Source organism: Odontesthes bonariensis, chromosome 4 (assembly GCF_027942865.1).
Source record: "Odontesthes bonariensis isolate fOdoBon6 chromosome 4, fOdoBon6.hap1, whole genome shotgun sequence".
NCBI lineage: Eukaryota > Metazoa > Chordata > Actinopteri > Atheriniformes > Atherinopsidae > Odontesthes > Odontesthes bonariensis.
Window position 1 is genome coordinate 27,775,056 of NC_134509.1, and position 21,862 is coordinate 27,796,917.

Sequence of the window (21,862 nt, forward strand, 5' to 3'; positions counted from 1 at the left end):
GTAATTAGTCATTGATCTTTTATGTGTACAGCATTATTGTTGTGGGCAGGAATGACTCCCTGTATCATTCATGGTGCAGCGGATCTGAAGAAACCTCTGACTGAATACACTTTGATCACCCTGTTATGTAGAGGATGTGCAGTGTTATATTATACAGGCATAGCTGGAAACAACAGGTGTGGGGAGATTCTGTGCCTCAGAGCTAGCCCATACATCCATTTTCCATACCTGCTTCACCCTTATCAGGGTTGTGGGGCGGCTGGTGCCCATCCAGCTCCCATTAGAGTTAGGAGACACCCTAGACAAGTTGTCAGTCTATTCAAGGGCCAACACAGAGACAGACACACAACCATGCACACTCAAACTCACGTCTGCAGTCAATTTAGAATCACCAATCAGCCAAAAATGCATGTTTTTAAAACGTGTAAGAAACCTATGCATGCATGCAGAGAACAGCAAACTTCACACAGAAAGGCCTCAGATGGGATTCAGCTGAGGATTCAGCCCCGACGCTTGTTTCGGTCAAAATTTTTCAAATTTCAGTTATGAAATAGAAATTTTTGGACAGAATACTTTTTAATGATTGCAAGTTCAGGTGACCTGTAAAACTGAAACTCTGTATGACAATTTTCTTTTTTTTTTCCCGGTCCTGGTCTCACCCTGATTTTTCTGGATAGCTTAATGCAGCTGCTCTCCACCAGCATGTCGGCGGCCGGAGAACGCAGTGGTTTGATTTGAAACCGCGAGGAGGCCATCGTTTTACTGTGGAAACCGTGTTGATAATGATGATGGCGATTTTCTTCATACTAATAATCTCCCCACAAGTTATTGGTGTCAGCTTTAATCAGTAGCAAATCATGCGGCCTGCTAGTAATAATGCTGTGTAACATTTTGTTAAAGACCACCTCTGCTTTTACACAATCACTTTAGAATTAGTATTGTTTATTTGTTTTCAGACAGCTTTTTGGCTTTTATGAGGTGTCCTGATAATGACAACGTGCAATATATTTAACACGAAATAATGGTTTTAATCATTTTCATGGTACTATATTCAATACACGGTGTGCTGAAGCGGTTCTCTTTGTGTGTGTGTTTTGTGCCTGTGGACTTCTGAGTGAATCTCCAATCAGCAAGCGACAGAGTGACTCTCTCACAGCCCATCGCTCTCATTATTTACGAACGCACACTCACACGCAGCCAACTGCTCGCACCAACAACGAGCAGCCACACAGATGTGCTGAGGTTCAGCCACACAGATGTGCTGAGGTTCAGCCACACAGATGTGCTGAGGTTCAGCCACACAGATGCTCTCACTAACACTCTGCCTCATCAACCCCTTGTTTTACTGTCTCTGGTGATTACAGATGCCTTTTTACTCTGTAATTGGATAATTAGACAATAAAGCTAAGTGCTTTGATTATGTTCTCCATGCAGATGGAACAGTCCACCTGCCCCACCACCCCTTCAAACGCCACCCGTGGTCCGCTCTTGTTGTTACCATGCCAACAGGGACCTGAGCCCCTCTGGATGCTGCATTCAAGTATCTCTATTTCACACACACACACACACACACACAGAGAACATCATTGTCGATTAAGAGTGATGCCTGGCTATTGCGTATTGGTTTTTTTCACCCTGAACAGAATCATCCATGTCCCCTGCGTGCTGCTGCTGCCATGTTGCATGGAAAAAAATATAAATCAATTTGTATTCGGGTAGTTTCAACAGGATGTTCACATGTTCGAGTTCACCCACCACTGCAAACATGCAAAAATGTCAGATTACTAAACATAATCTCTATAACTGCTGCTACTATCAAGAATGAATTCTTATATATAGGACCCGGTGGAATTTATGGAAACAAAACAGTATCTTGCTGACTCAAAAAAAATTCCTCTACATGTTCATTTTCATGAAAAAACATGTCACTCGGTGATATCCCTTTGCTTATATTCAAAGGATTTTAGGGCAAAAAAAATGAACAATAATTTGGGGCTTTGCGGTGTCTTCTGGTGGTATTAAAAGTGAGTGTGCACTCCCACCATTCCATGTACCTTTCATTCCCTTTCTCCATCAGCCACCTCTCTGCTGTCACCCTTTTCCATTATTCTTTCCCCTCTTCCTCTGCCCCAGTCTGACCTGCTCACCCTTATTTTCATGTGAATGAGAATCGATCTATCTTTCAGCACCTTGCTGTCCATCCTATCAACCCAGTAGCCTACACCTAATGATCCGATGAGTTTTTACACTTTAATGTGACCTTAATTCACTCGTTTAACAGTGAATGCGTTGAAGGACAGAGTCTGAGGAATGATGAGTAGCCGTTTCTATCCTTGTAATTTGGACTATATCGGACGTAAGTGTGCTGACTGAGATGACCGTGTGTTTTATGCTTTCGACCGAAACCAAGTCTAAACGGAGCAGGTCCGTCATGAAACGAGGCTAATTGTGGGACAACGTTTGTTTCTTTGATTGTCGTTTGTAACATAAGTTGCTGGTAAGCGACAGTCACCACTAAAGAGGATAATATTTCAGAAGAAGAAGCCGTTTTAATTAAAGCTGTGAACAGTCGAGAGTACTTTCGTAACGCTCCTGCCATCTTGCGTTCAGAACGTGAGCTAGTACCTACGTGTTACCCCGATGCCTGATGGGAAATGTAGTAAGAATGAATTACTCACTTCCTCATTCGACGAGAACGACCAAGATATTTCCAGTGGTGGCGAACAAGTTTTCTACACCGCGAAATCACAGTACATCGAAAAGACACAAGTGACACAGAGGCAGGGTAAGTATATTTATTTACGTTTCTATGAGACACTTCATGAAACAATGAGTGTTTTGGCTAATTTTGAGCAAGAAAGAGCGAAGTTTTGTCAACGGAACAACTAGCAGAGAGTAAGGTAAACTCGGTTTGTCATGAATGTATCAATTGTGACTCTAATCCGTCTTTGTTAATTCAGTCATATTTTATATATATAGCTCTTTAACAATGTACGTAAAGTTTTTGAATAAGACATAAAAGTGTGATAATGTTGTTGTCAAAGTTGCCGTTAGAGCACTTGAACTGTTGATGCCAAGACTTATTTAGGCTACCTGCATCTGACTGGTGCTGTTTTTCCACTTGGTTCACACAATGATAATAAGCATGAGTACATATCCCAAAAATGTCCTTACTGCGGATCCAAACTTAAAGTAGTTGAGTCATTAATGTATGTGATGTTTTATTATTATTCCTAAAATAGAATCAGGATCTTCTTTACATATTTAGATGTTGTTTCATCTCATGCTCTTATGATGTATTTTAGTAAGGCTTTTGGGAATTTATTTGTTAGATGCATAAAGGACTTAATAAGAGTGAGGTATTAAATTATTGGCAGTAGTTGTAGGCCAAAAAGATTTGGGGGTGGCCGCTGTGGAGAATTATTTTGGAACGGAAGTTCAGGGATCCAGAGGAACAAATGTCACTCTTGCTGGTGTTAGGGATGAATTCTGAATAGATTCATTCTGTCCGTGATTACATCATGATAACCTAACTATTTAGACTGAATAAGATACGGTTGTCCTAAACAATGAAGTCTAAGGATAACAGACCCTATTTAGGCTCTGTTTACATGGACATGGACACAACAGGTTGGTTGTCACAGCACCAACAAGTCGGAGAACCCATTCTTTCACACACAATATGGACAATGGGAATATTTGCAATTACAATATTGTAATCGGTGGATTTAAAGTTTGAAAACTTTTATTGGAATGGCCACAATGGAAATGAAACCCTCCTCTGGCAATCAGAAAATTAAAAACGATATTTATATTGGTGCTTGAATGTCTCTTTGTTCTAAGAATAGATAAACAGACAACAATATCATAATTCATCATTTATTTATAGATGGAAATGATCCAGTATTTCAGATCTGTCAATGCAAATAATCATTTGTTTTTCAGCTATTTTTGTAGCATTACCTGCAACTAAATGTTCTGAGTAACATCTGCACATCATCTCGGGGGCATTTAAAACATTCTTCTGTTCAGAGCAGCTTCAACTGCTAGATGTTTCCTCATTTGAAATAGCCTACTCGCCTCAGGTCCTTTCACAACATTTCTGTTGGATTGAGAACTAGACTTTGACTCGGAGATCTGAAAATATTCGCTTCAATCATTCTTTGTGGAATACCTTTCCGCTTGCTGCATCACTGATTTGCTATTGATCATTTCATGAAACAATGTCCTGATATTTTTAATTGGAATTCATTTAATTAATTTGGACACATTTCTAAAAAAAAAGATATTTTAAATCTTAAAGAGTTTTTAATTTCCTGGTTAAATGAATAAGGGTTGTTGACATTATGGTGTAAACAGACCCAAATGATGATGCTAACACCACTGTGTGTCACAGAAAACACAGGACTCATGCTAAAATGCACTGATTTCCTTTCTGGAAACATAACGCTCATCAAATAAAGCAAATTTTTAGTCTTGTCCATCCTCAAAAAACATTTTTAACAAGTCCTCAAGATTTCTATCTAACTACAAACAAGTAGTTAATGTTGGATCTACTTGCTTGGATGTTACTCTGGATTCCTTTGCAACCGCATAAACCACTTGGTGTTGGTGCTGCATTTGTTAATCAACCGCTCCTGGTGAGTGGGTTTAATAGTGACCTTTTCCTTCCCTATCACTGTCATCAACTCTGTGCCTGATGACCTCAGAGTTCTCCTTTTGTAGTGACACCGTACACTTCCCAAAAACATGTGCTGTGAAGATCAGACTTTGGTAGATCTCAGTTCTTTAAATAAATCAGGGCACCCATCTCAGAAATCCCACTATTGAACCAAAAAATCACTGTAATTAACATACTTTTTCTTTAGGTTCACCTTCTTTTTTCACTCATATCTGTAATATTGGATGATTTTCATTATATCTTAACCATGTCTAGGTTCTACAAAACACGTTACAATTTGTTTCTCATTGACTCAAACTTTCATACAGAACTTTTTTCTACAATCACACACAAAAGAACAAAGCAGGTTCAATGTGGGGTTCAGTAACACACAGACGCACTGAGGACTGAACACCCGAAGTGGAAGACAACCATTCTGTTCACCGATTAATGACCACCCTCCTTTGTTTAATTAGATTCTAAGACTCAGGTGAAAAGTATGTGTATGGATGTAGAGGTTCAAAGGGGTTTACAGACTCAAGCAAGTCTGTATATGTTTGGAATTATCATTTGTGTTTACACCAATCCAACACACGCTGTTGCCCTCCCCTCCAGATTCCCTCTACTCCTGCACTTTCCTTTCGTTATCGCAGTTTGCCCTTTTTCTCGCCTTCAGATGTCCTTGATGGAGCATGGGACATACCGGCCTGTGACGGCAGTGGCCTGGACCTCCAACTCCAGCACCTTGCCCAAAGATTTCACCCTGGTAGGAACGGAAATATGTATTCTGGCTTGATGTAATGCTGCGTAGATATTTCCATGTTGCTCCCCGCCTTGACCAAAGGCAGCTGGCTTGAGAGTGTTGTGTGTGAGTTTCAGTACATCTTCATGTCCATACTTTTGTAACTGATAAGAAGAAGAAGTTTTATTGTCATCTTACAAGAATACAACGAAACTGCGTTTGGCAGCATCTCTTGTAGCAGCTACAATGTCACAATCATAGAACGTAATACAAGTGATAAATATTAAAGTGCAGTTAAAATGTTTATATAAGAATAGTCTGTACAGTTTGTTTTCGGGGTGGGGGGGGTGTCATGGTTCCTGCAGCAGTCTCTTCACAGCGATGGGGAGTAAGCTGTGTTTAAGTCTGCTGGTGCGGGCTCACATGACTCTGAGTCTGCCAGAAGGAAACCTGGTTTTTCACCAGAGGTGGAGCGAGTTTGTTCCTCCTCAGCGTTCTCAGGGCCTTTTTAATAATGTGGGTGGTGTTCACAGTGCAGCCCAGGTCCTCTGAGATGTGCAGAAGAAACTTAAAGTTTGTGACCCGCTCCACTTCTTCCCCATTGATGCTCAAGCCTGAGTGCAGTGTGGTCCTTGACCCTTGGAGGTCAATGATGATTTTTTTTTGTCTTCTTGGTGTTGAGGTTGAGGTGGTTTTTACTGCACCAGGCCGCCAGTGCTTGGATTAGTGACCCATTCTACACTCTGTAATATGATATACTGTGATATTTATACTACATATTTAAACCTAGTGATTAATTGGTTGTAAAAAATCATTTATGGGTTGGAGCCAGATTTGACAGGCCTCATTACTTCAGTGTAAGTAGTCATAAGCTTTATTTTGACCACAGAAACTTTTCCCAGAAACGAAAGCCTTTTCTTTAAACCTCTCAATTTCCACTACAGGAACAAGGCACTAAACAGATATTTTACCTCCAAAAAGGGCCCTGGCCCCTGACAGGGAAGTAGTGCTTTTGAAATATGGAACCTTTGGGGTGGGACAATTCTAATTGGTCAAGTATTCCCAGCGATTTACTGTATTTCCATCTTTTCATCTCAGTCACGTTCAGTCTCCACAACAGCTCATAAACTCTGCTAACTTAAAGGTGTACCACAGGAATAGTTGTTACCGTTTGGAAAGACAACATTTGAACTCAGATATTTGTACCTTCTTCAGTCAGCTCACGGCAAAAGCTGAGCTGGTGGGCCGAGTTTGAAAATGAATGAGGAGAAAATTTTGACAAAAATGCTTGAGTAAAAGCATTAAAACACCAGAAATCAGTATAAATGTGTTACATTGACCAGTTCATTTATCTAAAGCACACTTCTGGGTGTGACTGCACTCCTGTGACCAGCATGGCAGCCCTGATACTCAAACGGAGATGTTTTCACATGAAAACTGACTTGATTTTTCTCATATCCCCTGTTCCAGAGTGGTACCGTGAAAGAGTCGGCTGGAATAATCTTTTTGCTCCTAAAAGAAAAAGAAAAAAAAGAAAGTCCTTGAATATATGCTTTTGACACAAAATGCAAAAGTCTGATAGAACACCGGGCATAATAATAGTTCAGTGAAATGAAGCTTGAAATGGCTTTTTGTGGAGCTTTAAACCTTAGGCTGTTTGGAGTGGACTGTAAACTGCCATCACTGAAGATTGACAGAAAAAATGTTTGTTGCCACTGAATGTGTTCCAGTCTGTGTTCATTACTCGAAAACTGTGAAGAATATAATATTAACATTCACCACAGTAGCATTTACTGTCTTCAAGTTTGTTCAAGTTGAGATGTTTCCCAAACACCGCCTCCATCCAGTAAACAGCTGTATACAAACTCTGATCTTCACACTTCAGCCACAGTTTACTCCGCTGGCCTGGATGCAACTGAATGCAGTTGCCCAGTCAGTGTTGTGCCTTTCTGAAGAGCCCCTGAGGGAAAATTGTAGAGTCTGTCTTTACAGTTTAAGAACTCCTCAGCTACCTTCAGATGATGTACCCTCCGGGAGCAACAGCCTTTGCTTCGGGCCATCAGGTGTAGCTGGTAGATACTTGGTTAACAGATTTATAGGCTGAGACCTTCTGTTCTATGTCCCGGTGATTGTATGAATCCAGACAAGCATATGAAAGCTTCTTAAAAGCCAAATTATTGTCAAACAGTAGTCGACACGGCAGGGGTTTTATCTTTGCAGTTGCTTTTTAAACTCCTCATGAATTGTTTCGCCACATGTCTCGAAAGCCAAACAATATCATGTTGCTATTATATAACCTGAGCGCTTCTGGCACCAGAAAACCTGCTCCTTCACAACACATTCTGTTCACATGCAGATTCCTGTTGATATCGATTACTCCCTCTCTGCTCTGTAATCCGATGTACCCTTTTTCCCTTCAAATTTCTCGACTTTTGCAGATCAGCCTCACAGAAGACGGAGCATCAGCGAATTTCACACGCAGCTTTGTGATGAAGTCTGGATATTACCTCTGTTATAACAAGGTAACACCCAGAGAGATGTTCCCAAAGTTTGAGAGATGTTTTACTTTTGCATTACCACAATACTGGTGCGTCTCTCTTTGGGCTGCATACCCTTAAATCACTTGTACCTCTGTGTATAGGACCTGACAGGTGGCATGGTGGTGTCAGACATTCAGATCATCTCAGAAAAAGACTCTATTCCTCACGGTTACTGCTACATAGCAGAGCACCTCGAACCAAGTGAGTGCACACACACATTCACAGATTTCCCACATGTTTTAGGAGTAGTTTTGTATTTATTCAATCCTCCTTTGTTGTGCTGTCTGATTGATGGAAGCTTCCTGTACTTGTGTGTGTTTGTGTGTTCAGAGGCCTCCGTTTCAAAGAAAAAGCGCATGTGTGTGCGTCTCGCCCCGCTGGGCAGTGTGGACTCAGCTGTGTTGGATATCAAACTGACGGCCAAGAGCAAAATGATGTTGCAGCATTACACATATGTGGGGTTGGTAGCATTTGCCGATATGTTCATTTATCTTTGTCCTCATTCATGAAATGTTTTATTTAAAAAGCATTCTTTTTCCTGAAATTGATCCTTTAAATGAAAATCGGATGGTGCATCTAGTGCTTTAGTGATATTTATATAGTTCTTAATTTGTCATTAATTTTCCTTTTACGCAGAGACATCCATGGCTATGTGCTGTGGTGCAGAAAGGGGCTATTTTCTGGCCCTGTGCCCCAAGCCAAGCCCCGCAGTTTCAGCCTGGACCTCCGTAAGCTCTCCTTGGAGCAGCCGCCGCCGCCTCCTCTTATTCTCAGACCCAGGTAGAGCTGTTAAATATAGTGACTTATTTTGAGAAGTCGTTATCATTTATATCTCACTCAAGATGATATAGGTAAAAAAAAAAACAAGAGAAACTATGATTTCATAAGAAAAGTTTGCGTCCTTGACATTAATATCTTCCTTTTCCTTCTACAGCAATCCTCCTCCTCCACTGCCACAGAGCAGAATAAGTCAGAGACGCTGTAGCCTCAAAATCGATGTCAACTCGGACAAACCTGATGGTAGTTTTCAGGGAATTACAGGTACACCAAACCCATTTTTCATGGGATTTTTATGAACATTAATGGTTGAATCAGTCTGACTGTGACAGCATTCAGTCATTCACACATCGGCCGAATAGATGTTAATGCTCCTCACAGCTTCATTCAAACGTCCCCATGGTAGGAAAGGAGAGTGCCAACGTCAGATTATACCAGACTGCTGATCTTGAGGAAGGCCGGAGAGCCAAGAGTCTGTAAATGAAGTATAATGCATTTAAAGCTGGACTGTATAGCAGTTTCATCAGCAACACTTCCCCACTATATACATGCATGATATTTGCTATTTGCCCAAAATTGGACAGTACATCAAGTGAAGCATGATGTCAAAGTCCTTATGGAGTCCCAGTTTTCTTATAACAAAATGTTTTGTCTCAGCAAATCTTATAATAATGAGTTATGAGCATAGTTGTCGTCAGCTCACGTCAGTGTCTGCAAGCACTGCTTTTCACTGTTGTGTGTCCCATCTTTTCCTGTCAGGCAGAGAGGAGAAGCTGCAGCGCGATCCAAAAAAAAAAAGCAGAAAAATATGGAATCACTATCGTTGGAGGGTGTTCATTCACCTGTTTTATTAAGTTAGATTTAAAAGAACTTCATAGATATGGCACCAAACCGTTTTATATAACAGCACAACAGCATTCTAAATTTATACAAAATAGATAACTTCTGTAATTACATTTTCCAAACAGATAAAGGAAAAATCTGTGTCTCGTCTGTGAGATTCCTCTGACAAACGCAGACGATTTGATGAATTAAGATCCACCCTTAACCACGCGTCCGATCTGTTAATGTCACTGCAGTTCGGACTTGTGGCGGTTGGGTCTAACCCAGTGAGTTTGCTGTCATGAGAGAGCGCTGCATTTCATGAATAGGCTGAAGTCTAAGAACCATTATTATTGACGTGTTGCCGTTTCTCGCCGGAGACATCCACTCAGCTGTTATACCCTTCTCTCCCTGCAGCCCTAGATGGAGTTCCTTTCAGCCTGCATCCAAATTATGATATCCAGGCCAATGGAAAGGTAGGGTTCCTATTTTCAACTAACTAAATGAATAGGTTGTAAAACTTTGCTTTAAGACACCGTTTCATTTTTCCCTCGTTTTCATCCCTTGTACAAATAAGTACTGTTTATGCTTTTCTGTGTCGTGTTGCTCATAGACCCTGCAGCTAAACTTCCAGTTAAACAACATTCGTATAAAGTCCCTTAATGACATTGAAAATGAGGTAGGTTTACATCTGATCTTTGATTTCTGCCGTGTCATTTTTGCCTCCGTGAATTGAAAACATACTCCCTTTTTTTTTTTTTTTTTTTTCAGTACGGTTACACGTTCGCCGTTGAGGAGTCTGCTGCAAAGAGGAACAGACCTTCAATCCCATCAGGAGGTGCCTCTTCAGATCAGTGACCTTCGCACTGTGTCAAAACAGCAATATCCAATTTCTGTCACCTAATTGTATCCGAGGGAGGGATTCTAGGGTAGCAACTTAAATCAGGGTACAGATGAAGGATTATCATGCCTACATTTAGGTTCATATAGTGAAGTTACCATTTGAGAGATGAGATTGGCTATCACATTGTGTCTCGCGTTAAGTTCAGAATTCAAAATTTGAACGACTCGAAGTTACTTGCCAAAGATGAGGCCTGTTTGAAGAAAAATGAAAGGGCTAAAGATGCGGTTAGCTTTGGATCTCTAAAGCAACTGCAGCATTAAGCCAAATGTCTTTGCTTTTAGTTTCTTATTTTTCAAATGTAGAATATTTGTATGCTAAAAATTAAGATGCACTTTGCCACTTAAGATGTCTTCTTCTTGTTATTTTGTATGTTTGCCTGTTACACATCTTGATGCTTTTCAATCAGCAACAGCAGAGCTGTGGATTCTGCTGTCTTTGCCAACCATGACAACACCTATATGTTGAATATGGTGCAATTCCTTGAAAGAATAGTGGCCTTGTGTCCAGTTTATATAATTCCCCGTGATTAATGTAATATTTTAAGGTGAATGGGAAGAAAGGGGAAAGTTTTTTTTCTGTTTTTTTTTTTTTTCTTGTCTTTTTATGTATGGCTGAGTATGGACCAAATATTTATCAGTGTTGAATTGTCTTTTTATGACCTTTAAAACAAACCTACTGCATGAAAAAATTAAAGTTCAAAGAAATAGTCATTTAGGTGTGTGCGTGCTTTTATGTGCTGTACATTAAACGTCCTCTATTTACACACTTTTTTAAGAGAGGTTTTAAGACTCGTAAAAATCTATCAGAGCCCAGACCTCAACATTACTGAAGCAGTGTAGGATCATGTTGACAGAGAACGGAACAAAAGGCAGCCGACATCCAAAGAAGAGCTTTGGGATGTCCTTCAAGAAGCCTGGAGAACTATTCCTGAAGACTCCTTAAAGAAATGACAATAAAGCTCGTCGAAGAGGGTTCAGGCTGTGTTGAAGAATAAAGGTGCTCACACCAAATATTGACTTTGAAGCTGGTTAGAGTAGTACAAACTCCCTTTTTTACTTAATATACTGCACTTCTGTTTGCAAATGTTTTAGTAAATCACTGATTGTAATTCCTGGTAATGTATAAGGAACTGAGAGCAGCCTGAAGACTTTCACATAGTACAGTAGTTCTTGTGCATTAATCAGTCATTTAATTAATTGGCCGATTCACAGTAAAATTAACTGTTATTGTGAGTGCTTTTTTTTTAAAAGAATAACACCAAACAGTTCCCTTATACTATCATAATGTGTCCTGTCATTATGTTCTCCTCTCTTTGTTTGGAGTGTTAGATCCAGTTCTTTGGTCCAGTCAATTCCATTTTTTTACCCAAATAATAATTTTCTGATCTGAGACTGAAAATAAACAACACGTGCAGTTCTGTAATCAAGTGAGTGAAAACACTTGATAAACGTGATTTGCGCATTTGTTAAGAGGTACACAGAGACCATACCTGAGCAGTGGCTTAATTTTGCATAATCTCTCCTTTCAGGTCTCCTCTGTTGTTATTCTGCAGAGGACTTTGACACAGTCTGATGCAGTGTTTATATAAAACATCAGGATGTTGCTCACCGGTAGTGAATTTGCAGTACTGCAGTCACTGCTGCTCTGTCTGTTTGTTCTGTTTTCCGGAAAACGAGCTCTGATTCCAACCAGCTGTTTCCCGCCTCGCACAGATCAGCTGCACACACACACACACACCAACACGCACTCGTAGTAGGCGGAGGCAAGAAGCCACACACACACACTGGAGGGAACCCCATCAGCTGTAGAAAGCAACACAGCTTGAATTTACTTTTATTTTCAAACGCTTCCTCTCAGATTAAACTTGGAGTGGTGTTTATGATATGCGTCACTGAGCAGTCCAGCCAGATCTTTGCGATAAAAACGAACATCTCTTTTTCAGCGAAGTGGAGGGAGAAGGAAACAGAAAACACGAACTACAGAAGGTGGCTTTGAAAGCATGGAATATTTCATGATGCCGACAGAGAAGATACCGTCCTTACAGCAGTTCAAGAAGACGGAGAAGGATGTTATCGGAGGTCTTTGCAGGTTTGTAGCATAAACTGTCCGTTTGTTATGGGACGATACCGCTCTCCTAAATGATCTTTCATGTGGCTGTAGCGTGTGCATGTGTGTGTGGTACGGGCTGGCTTCATGTAGCATGCTAGCTGTTAGCTTCGCTGCCATACCTTCTGCAGCTGAAAGCACGCTTGTGGAAACAAGCTGCTTGTTGTTCACTTTGCGGCTGTTGGCAACGATGATATACGAGCTTATCCTACCCCGCGATTTTACGTCAGCTGGTTGGCTCATTTGTTACAATATGTGGAGCACGTTTCAGATAATTTCCCCAAGAAATATGTAAATCAGCGAGGTGAAATCGAAACATTTGGGTCCGGATGGATACCAACCACGTGGTAGTTAATGTGTTCGCCGCCGTTTCGCTGCTACACGACAAAATCACGCCTGTAACGACATAGTTTTTCACAAGATTGGCCGTTTACCCCCCAAGGGACCAATGAATAATTTATTAACACTTGTGTGAAAATGGGTTGCATTAGACTGGGCTTCGGCTCCAGTAGGCGCGTGTTTAAATGCAGCTCCGCACAGCAGCCATCGTTGTGTCATGTGCTAAAATTAGCTTAGCTTGGCTAACAAGTTGGATGTCACTGCGCACTTGTCTTTTTGACTGAGTTTAATGTGGGCTGGCTTCTTTAAACTCATTTCTTTTTAGCTCGTTCAGTAGAAGGGAAATGTCTGATGTGTATTACGGCGGACACAAGTGCACATCTGTCGGTAGCAGGTCAATAACAAAGCGTTAGCTCGGCGCTAATGGTGGAAAGCATTGTTCTCCGCGGTGCCAGGGGGCCTGCTGTTGCTGCTGGCGGAGTCACATTTCACTGCTGCTGCTCTCCAGATGGGCTGAGGCGCCCCCTGGCGGACACGTTGAAAGCTCGCTGCTCCTGGCAACAACAGCTGACAGCAGCTGGTTTCTGCTCTGAACAACAAACCTCGATACCGCTCCAGTCTGAGGGGCAGATGTGGTTGTTTTTCCGTTCCCTTTGCTGATTAAAGACTCCAGATTTGTGACTACAAGCAGCAAATTCTGACTACCACGAACTAATTATTTTTGTAGCGGAGCAGGCAATATCATGAACGGTATGCAAAGGCTCATGTCACCAGAATATTTCTAGTTTTTATTGCTTTATTACGATGGTATTTCTCATTGTTTTTTTGTTTGTTTGTTTGTTTTTTTTTAGTTAAGTGTTGCACTACAGCTTTTAATGTCTACACAAAGCTTTGATGAAAAAACCACAAATGTTCATATCAAATATATTTTCAACCTGAAAACACACACCTAGAATGGGTTTTTAAAAAGGGGGAAAAGAAAGACGTATAATGGAAAATAATTCCAAATAAAAGATCCAGATCCTATTTTGAACTAATAGTTGATATATTACACATTACCTGCTTGATGACATTCTATCATTGTATTCCTGAAATACCACCTGTATTTGTATTGTCACATATTTTTAATAGATATTTTGTCCGAGTTGAGTAGCTTTATCCTAAAAGACTAACTTAAGTCCTAAATATTGCTTTGCTCCTCAGTCAGTCATGAAGAAAGCTGATCCGCAAAGTCATAAATGCATTTCAAGCCTGTTTTGAGTAATTTCAAGTTTTGTTTTCTCAACTGCGGGTTTGACGATTATATTAACATAACTGCCTTGTACATATACAGTGTTGAAGTGAAACCTGACAGTTTAGCTTTGGACTTCAAGCTGAGAGCATGGCTGCTTGTCAGCCTGCTTACGCGGGAGCTGCGAAATCTGCGTGAGCTGTGTCTTTTGTCTGAACTTTTGACTCAGTAAATCTTCCAGATCTGGTTTTTCGGGTCTGTCGTGGACATCACCGCCCATAATGGTTCACAGATTTTATTTTATTTTTTTTTCCACCCCTCTTTTGGTAAATATGACACAAGGTCTTAGCAGTATGACTTCTGACATCATTAGGTAGCGGGGGGTGAGGGGGCACTGAGTTCAGCCAAACTCAAAGGCCTCCGTGCAACTCGACTGGGGAATGTAAAGAGGTCGACGCTAAGAGTCAGTCAAGCCTCGGGCTTGATTATTGTAAGAGATTGCTGCCGGTTGTAGATTTTGAGATTTGTTTTGCGCCATTGTAACGCTCACTTGCAGACTTGTTGTGAGATTCTCATTTATCGTAGCTGCGATTTGTTCATGTGAAGATAAATTACGTGAAGTCTAGCGCTCAGAGAGCACGTCTTCTCTCAAGGACAATGCAAAATTTTGTAACTTCAACCAAATTGTATTCTGATCGCTATAATTATTTTGTTACAAAAGTTCTTCATCTCACTCAACCCCGAGTTTCATCGAATTCAGATGGGCAGTTTGGTCATTTAGCTAGAGAAAAAATATGACATTCCTCTGCCTCTGGGTTGATGTCAGAAGTGAATTGCTTTTAAGTTGGGCCTTACCCTACATCTGTGGAAATGCAATTCATGTCTGTCCTTTTTGGTGTGTTGTCCAACTAACAAATATGCAAACTGTACAAAAACCCAACCTCGTGGCAGAGGTTAAATTGGCGATGTTAAGAGATGAAGACTTCAGGACAGACCGATGAACATCTCCCTCCTTTGATTTCTCTCAGCCTGGCAAACATCCCCCTCAGTCCAGAGTCGGCCCAGGATCAGGAGAGACGCATCCGCCGCGAAATCGCCAACAGCAATGAGCGCCGTCGTATGCAGAGCATCAACGCTGGATTTCAGTCCCTCAAAACACTCCTGCCACACACAGATGGAGAAAAACTCAGCAAGGTGCTTCTTCTTTTTTTCCCCTTAATGAGCACAGCGTGAGTTTATATCTGTCAAAATTTGATATCAAACTTAAATTTTGACAGGTATAACTTCTCTCTGAGCGTCAGGAACAGTGTCATAAAGCTGTATTGTGATGTGAATTCAGCTCTCGTTTTTATCCTGACTATCATCACTATTGTTTTGTACTGACTAGTCCACCATCAAATCTCTGACCTTTTTTTAAATTGCTTTTAATGTTTTTAATGTCTAATGTGTTTTTAGTCTACTATTATATATTGTTTTTCTGATTTTATGTTGTTTTTAAGTAAAGTGTCTTTGAGTATTTAGAAAAGCGCTTTTAAATAAAATGTATCATTATTATTATTGTCCCTGCCAGGCTGCCATCCTACAACAGACATCCGACTACATCTTCACTCTGGAGCAGGAGAAGACACAACTTCTGGCCCAGAATAACCAGCTCAAGCGCTTCATCCAGGTAGCTGCATGTGCCACCGTTCTTTGTAGATACAGACATATTTTATACAGATATAGATACCTGTGCCTTGCATGAATAATTACACCTTGTTTAAGGTTTCCAAGCTTTTAGGTGGCTGGAGCTCTGCCTTGTTCTGCCTTGCCTTGTTTTTCAATCTCCTATTGAATAATTTGAGTATGACCTGCATAGTATACACAGATTGGGGTTTAACCTGGCAGAGTTTATACTACGCCTAAATCGAGTGAGTACACTCTGTGTCGCCTCGGTCAGGACAACTCTCTTCTTTTGGGATTTATGGCATCTCGGAGGAAGAAGAGAAGCACAGCTGATCGTATTGTCCCAGGTGCTGAGAAATATGCTGCTCCAAAGAAACACAGAGGAAGCAAAACTTTCTCGCTCACTTCTCTTGATGCCTGTGGTCGGTGAGGCCCGTCAGTATGTTACAGAGGGATGCTTCAACAACTGCAAACACGTGTGACCTTGTACAGATGGGCAGAACGGGCACATCAGAAATGTTTGTCAGATCTACCAGAGGGACATGATTATAATGCGCATTTACAGTTAGATCTGACACTTTCTTTTATATTTATACCAAGCTGCTGCTGTAGCAGACTTGCACATCACATTTGCCATTTGTTCAGTTTAATACGGGCAACGTGTCGTTTGTAAATGGAGAAGAAAATTCCACCAATCCGCTGAAAACATTCTATTCATCGCCCGTTTGGGTCAGTTTTATATCGACTTTTTGCCCCCCTTGACATCACAGGAGTTTGGCGGCTCATCACCTAAAAGGAGAAGAGCAGAAGAAAAGGATGAAGGGATTGGGTCTCCAGACACGCTGGAGGAGGAGAAGGTCGAAGAGCTGAGGAGGGAGATGTTAGAGCTGCGGCAGCAACTGGACAAGGAGCGCTCGGCTCGCATGCAGTTGGAGGAGCAGGTGAGCTGTGATGGCTATCAAATCATTTCTTTCAGTTGTGCAGGAGGTGTTTTAAAGCTTTTAGAGCTTTTAAACTCGGTCAGTACTGCCAGAATGAAGCAATTTTATTTTTTTTTTAAAGTACTTCACAACTCTAGTTCCTGTGTGTGATTGACGTCCACATATTAAGAACACAAAAGGCTCTTGTCCAGTGATCAGAACAGCAAACATTAAGACACAACACAGTTCGTTGTGCTGACACATTTATCAGTACATCAGTCAGTTCCTGATAAGCCCACATACTGGATCTGCCTGAGCAGCAGGTTAAAACTAAGACTGAACAGGTGCTATAGAAGGTCTCCCCTGAAAGCATGAGCTCTGTACGTGTCCACCTAATATAAAGGAATAAAGTCTCTTAAAGACAGAAAGTCCTTGTTGTGTGGTCCAAAAACAACCCAAATGTACAGTATGTTCCAAGACACATTACGTATTATGTCAAGCTTATTAATGTCTCAGCCTCAATGCAATACACACAAACAAAAGCAATCGGTAAAGAACTGATAAAGTTGTGGGTTCTTTGAAGGGGAAAAGGAAAATACATATATAAATAAAAACAAACTAATAATAATAATAAATTAGAATAGAAGAAAATAAAGTAAAAGGGGGGGGGGGGGCTGATTTCAAATTCCAACAGTATCCCAGCCTTCTGCTTTAATATTATAATTTCCAAGAAAGTCACAAAATATGTACCAAATCTTCCAAAACTTGTCTAGCTTGCCTTTTGTGGTATAACTAATTCTCTCCAAAGCAAAATAAAAGCACATTCCTTTCAACCACTGCGCCAAAACACAGGACACTTCTGTTTTCCATTCTTTGGCCAAACAACGCTTAGCCTCCAAATAACAAATATTCAGCAAGTGTTGTGCATTATTAGAGGGGGTAAAGTCTTCTGGATAGATGTGCAGTAGGCATAGTTTTGGTTTAAGAGGCACCTCTTCCTCGATGATCCGACTAGCAACCTCTGTCACTTTCTTCCAAAATGAAAAGGAATGTGGACACTCCCACTTACAATGAAATAAAGACCCTTTGCCATGTTTACATTTAAAACAGGTGTCTGGAATATTGGGATTAAATCAATGTAGCTTGGCTGGAGTTATGTATAGTCTATTCAACCATTTGTATTGTAGTAGTTTAGAATTTATATTTATGGTTTGTGACTGAGCTAAAGTATATGCTTCAGACCAGTCTTGAGTGATATCCTCCTGTAAGTCAGCTTTCCAAGCTTGAAGGATATTATGTGATGATTCTGAGGAATTACTCACAAGGAGGTTACTCACAAAAACGGGATGTCTGTAGAATGCACTGGGAAAACACAACAACAAATGTTTTTTCTACGTCTGGCTAGCTTTGCTTCACCACACCGTTTCACCCTTACACAAACTATTGTTTTGGTTTTTAAGCTTTCACCAAATGGGAATCGGCCCACTTAGCATGCTCAGAACGTTCCGTCACTGGACAAATTTCCATCGAATTCCTTTCTGTGAATGGACTCTTTATAACACCGGGTTGTTTTTTTTTAGTATTGATGGAAAATGTAAAGGTGCTACTCTGCCTCATATCATAAAGGCGTCATCGTGAATGCTCTTGTAGGTGCGCTCTCTGGACACCCAGCTGCACCCAGAGCGTCTGAAGGTGATCACCCAGCAGGTGGAGGAGGAGCAGGCACTACTCCAGAGCCAGACACTTCTACGGCTACAGCAGATCCACGCCGCTGACAGGCAAACGCACAGTCCACAGGTCAGAAACGTGCACACACACACACACACACACACACATCTTAGACACAGTTTGCAGACCTCATGTTGCTGCAGTTTGCAGAATGTTTGACTCCTTCACAAGTGTAATTAAGGTGTTGTCTGTTTTCCAGGGGCTGGCTCCTGCCTCAACCCACCACCCCACGGTCATCGTCCCAGCTCCAACACTAAGCCAGCACCCCCACCATCACGTCACCGTGGTGACCATGAGTCCGTCTGCCCACACCAGCACCGTTTCCACTTCCAGACAGAACCTGGACACCATTGTGCAGGTTTGAGCTTGCTTTGCTCTCTACAGGGAGGCCTCGTGGCGCTCCGTTGCTTCTACATAATCAGAGTGCGATCTCATCATTGCGCCGTAAAAACAGTTTGGTCTCCGTGTTTTTTCTGGCAGGCCATCCAGCACATCGAACGCACTCAGGAGCGAAGAGCCAGCGCCGAAGAGGAGCAAAGGAGAGCTGTCATCGTTAGCCCCACCCACGTCGCTATGGACACCGCCTGCTCAGACACAGACACGGACACGGAGGGGGAGGACTGCTCGATGAACTGATCTACCCCATAAACACTTAGTCGTGCACGCACACAAACAAACACTTAAAACACCTTCTCTCACTGTAAGATTCCCTCCAGGAGCTTGACTACTTTTTAGAAAATATTTCTTTGGCATTATCCAAACTCCTAAATCCAGTGGTTAAGCTCTGTGTCAGACTTGTACTGTAGAATCTCTGAATATTGAAAACAGCATGGTCAGCGTGCAGAGGAAGCCCTGAGGGATTTCTGTTTTTCGATGTCAGAGCCGGTCTGTGGCTTCTTGAAAAACTGAAAAGGGTCTTCTCATGTAAAAAGCTATCAGCATCTGTCAGCCTGTCACATGTGTTTGCGTGCGCTCCATCCAGTCGCAGCACCAACACGACCCGTCGTCACTGGCACACTGACAGTATTACTTAAAATGACTGGAGTCAGTATATCAGAGAGTTGAATGTCACAACACAATAAGCAAGCAGCTCTTAACTCTGGCACGAGATGTGGAGTTGCAGTTTCTTTATTATTTCTTTTTTGTCGTATCTTGTTGCCAGTGGCCGTAAAAACCCAACTTAAACTACAACTGAAGCTATTTCTTAATATCAGAATTCAGGAAAAAAAAGGCACTCAATTGCAAAGTTTGATTTGACGATGCACGTTAATTGAAATGATTTCTGATTTACTTGAAAATTTGCGTTTTGATACCTATGTAAGCCCTTGAAAATAAGCTGAACCATTTTTGTTGGGGGTCTTTCGGATTTAATGTTTTTCAAGGTTATGCTAGCATTTACTTTGTGTCAGGGTTACTGAATGCTGAAGGTTAATGTTTAGTTATATTGAGATTAACAAATTAGAGGTTTTCACAGAGCTGTCTGAGACGAATTTGAAAAGAAGTCTGATTTCAGTTTGAAGCCAGTTATCCCCTCCATCTATTATCCACTGTTTACACTGTTTGTTGTATTCATAACCTGAGGGGAAGAAAATACAGGTTTTTAAAAAAAGGAACCAAATGTTGGCTCACTGCATGAAAACTTTTAGCAGCTTTTTGTTAATATCAGGTGTTAATATCCATTCTGTTAGAGACTTTTTGACTAAATTGGACTCAATTTTAGCTGAAAATGTGGGAAGTTTGGCTGATGGGGAAAAATCTGAAACGGATTTGGATGATTCGGGTTTCCATTGAATGACCGAAATCTATCATCCGGTCGTGGTTTGTCGATTTCAGCGACTATGCACTAGCATTGTTGGTATTTATGCAATTCCATCTTCTGTACATTTTGTTGGGGTCACTTATACGTGAGGTGAAGTTCTCTATGCACCGTTGATAGGTGTGTACGTTACACCTACAGTATATGTATGAAATTTGACGTGCTTGTATCAAAGAATGTAGTCTCTTCTTGCAAGGTGCTTTTTTTTGTCAACGTGGTGCTCTGCTGGTGAACAGTGAGCTGAGGCCAAAACCCTTCGTGTAACTTCAGTTCGTCATGTTTCCTGCGTGTACCTGAATTTTCTATTTAGTGATTTGGAGAGTCGAGGAGTTTGGATGATGAGTTCTATTTGTTCACATGCAAAAATAACCATGACAACACACTGAACTTCCACCCAGTTTGGAAACGAGGAACTGTAGGAAGAGCATTTTAACTATTGGCAGCTTTAGTTGGAAAACTAATATCGGCTCAATGTAGAGTGACAGTAAGACTACACTAAAAGGCTCTGAAGTGAATTGCAGATGTGCCACCCACAATCCCAATCCCCAATCTCCCCCCCCCCCCCCCCCCCGCCTGTCTTCTCTTTTCTCTCTGAAACTCAGCAAGTCTGTCCACCTCATGTTACTCTGCTTATATTTGTCTCGGGAATTTGACTGGAAACTCCTGCTCCGAGCCTCTCGCCTGTCATACTCGATTTGATTCGCTGACTTGATGCTGTAAACATTCCTTGATTTGGATTAGTATCTGTCTTTTGATGTCCTGTATGTTCTGTTGCCAACTGAATGCATATTCCTAATCACGCTTTTCTCTTGTGTTAAGCAGGCTTTTGCTATGACCTTTTGTTTATTTTCTCTTTTTTTTTCTTTTTTTTTTTTTTTTATGAACACGTGACACTTATGTGTTCAGTAACACTGTCTTTTGTGGGATGTGTGGACACTAGTCACTCAATTATCAGTTGGTTAGACTTTTTTTTTTTTTGTTTCCATGCCAAACGTGGGGGGAGGGGGGGTTCTTTATATTGTTTGTGAAGCTTGGTTAAAGGGTTGGTGTTGTGCTGACAAATGTTGAGCTACAACCTGAATTTCGGGTTTGGTTTGCGGATCGGTCAGAGAAACACGTCACCCTTGAATGTTTCTGTGTATTGTGTTGGCAGCATTGCTGTCTTTTTGGTGGAATTTTACATATGAAGCACTTGTTCTGTACTGCCTAAATCAGTTATGAGGAAGATTTTCTTTTCTGTGTTTTGTTTTTTGCTGCCATTTATTTTTTCTAAGCTCTTTGCTGTGACGCAATTCAACATCTGTCGTTGATTGTTCTGCTCTTTTGTCTCTTATTTGTGTTACTTGCCCTGCTTTCCATATTTTTTCAGTGACAAGCCTTTTTATATTTTGTGACTTTTTTTTTTTTTTTTTTTTCCATCAGTCCAGGTCGATGAGAAGCTGTTATATTTTGTTTATATAAAAAAACCAACTTGGGTAAACAGACCTTTGTAAGGATGAAAAAAAATAAATAAAATTTGTACTTTTTTTATTACCCTCTTTACTGTTTGATTAACTTTAATTATCACAACACTTTTGGTCCACCAGGTGGTGACAATGAGTTGCCCTTCATG

At 41.0% G+C, this 21,862-nt stretch overlaps 2 protein-coding genes across 3 annotated transcripts; both read left to right on the forward strand.

Moving 5' to 3' along the window:
* Positions 1 to 2,695: 2,695 nt before the first annotated feature.
* Positions 2,696 to 11,156, forward strand: mvb12a (multivesicular body subunit 12A). The gene is made up of 10 exons (XM_075463805.1): positions 2,696 to 2,785; positions 5,337 to 5,426; positions 7,841 to 7,924; positions 8,044 to 8,143; positions 8,273 to 8,402; positions 8,579 to 8,722; positions 8,877 to 8,983; positions 9,959 to 10,017; positions 10,155 to 10,220; positions 10,313 to 11,156. The coding sequence occupies exons 2-10, from the start codon at positions 5,337 to 5,339 to the stop codon at positions 10,397 to 10,399; spliced, it is 867 nt and encodes a 288-aa protein (XP_075319920.1). The 5' UTR covers positions 2,696 to 2,785; the 3' UTR covers positions 10,400 to 11,156.
* Positions 11,157 to 12,182: 1,026 nt separating this feature from the next.
* LOC142378864 (transcription factor AP-4-like) lies at positions 12,183 to 21,783 on the forward strand. 2 transcript variants are annotated; one of them, XM_075463806.1, is made up of 7 exons: positions 12,183 to 12,533; positions 15,150 to 15,315; positions 15,692 to 15,790; positions 16,557 to 16,727; positions 18,357 to 18,503; positions 18,634 to 18,792; positions 18,915 to 21,783. In XM_075463806.1, exons 1-7 carry the CDS (start codon positions 12,445 to 12,447, stop codon positions 19,068 to 19,070), a joined length of 987 nt encoding a protein of 328 aa, XP_075319921.1. In that variant the 5' UTR covers positions 12,183 to 12,444; the 3' UTR covers positions 19,071 to 21,783. The 2 variants fall into 2 exon arrangements, with proteins under 2 accessions (XP_075319921.1, XP_075319922.1); XM_075463807.1 differs by lacking the exon at positions 12,183 to 12,533 and adding an exon at positions 13,412 to 13,640.
* The last annotated feature ends 79 nt before the right edge of the window (positions 21,784 to 21,862 follow it).

What these genes read in the sequence shown, in the direction of transcription:
- mvb12a (XM_075463805.1), top strand. Translation starts at nt 5,337, where the DNA reads ATGTCCTTGATGGAGCATGGGACATACCGGCCTGTGACGGCAGTGGCC. An exon ending in TGCCCAAAGATTTCACCCTG is followed by an intron (nt 5,427 to 7,840) that starts GTAGGAACGGAA and finishes CGACTTTTGCAG; the next exon opens with ATCAGCCTCACAGAAGACGG. An exon ending in ATTACCTCTGTTATAACAAG is followed by an intron (nt 7,925 to 8,043) that starts GTAACACCCAGA and finishes CTCTGTGTATAG; the next exon opens with GACCTGACAGGTGGCATGGT.
- LOC142378864 (XM_075463806.1), top strand. Translation starts at nt 12,445, where the DNA reads ATGGAATATTTCATGATGCCGACAGAGAAGATACCGTCCTTACAGCAG. An exon ending in ATGGAGAAAAACTCAGCAAG is followed by an intron (nt 15,316 to 15,691) that starts GTGCTTCTTCTT and finishes TGTCCCTGCCAG; the next exon opens with GCTGCCATCCTACAACAGAC. An exon ending in GGCAAACGCACAGTCCACAG is followed by an intron (nt 18,504 to 18,633) that starts GTCAGAAACGTG and finishes TCTGTTTTCCAG; the next exon opens with GGGCTGGCTCCTGCCTCAAC.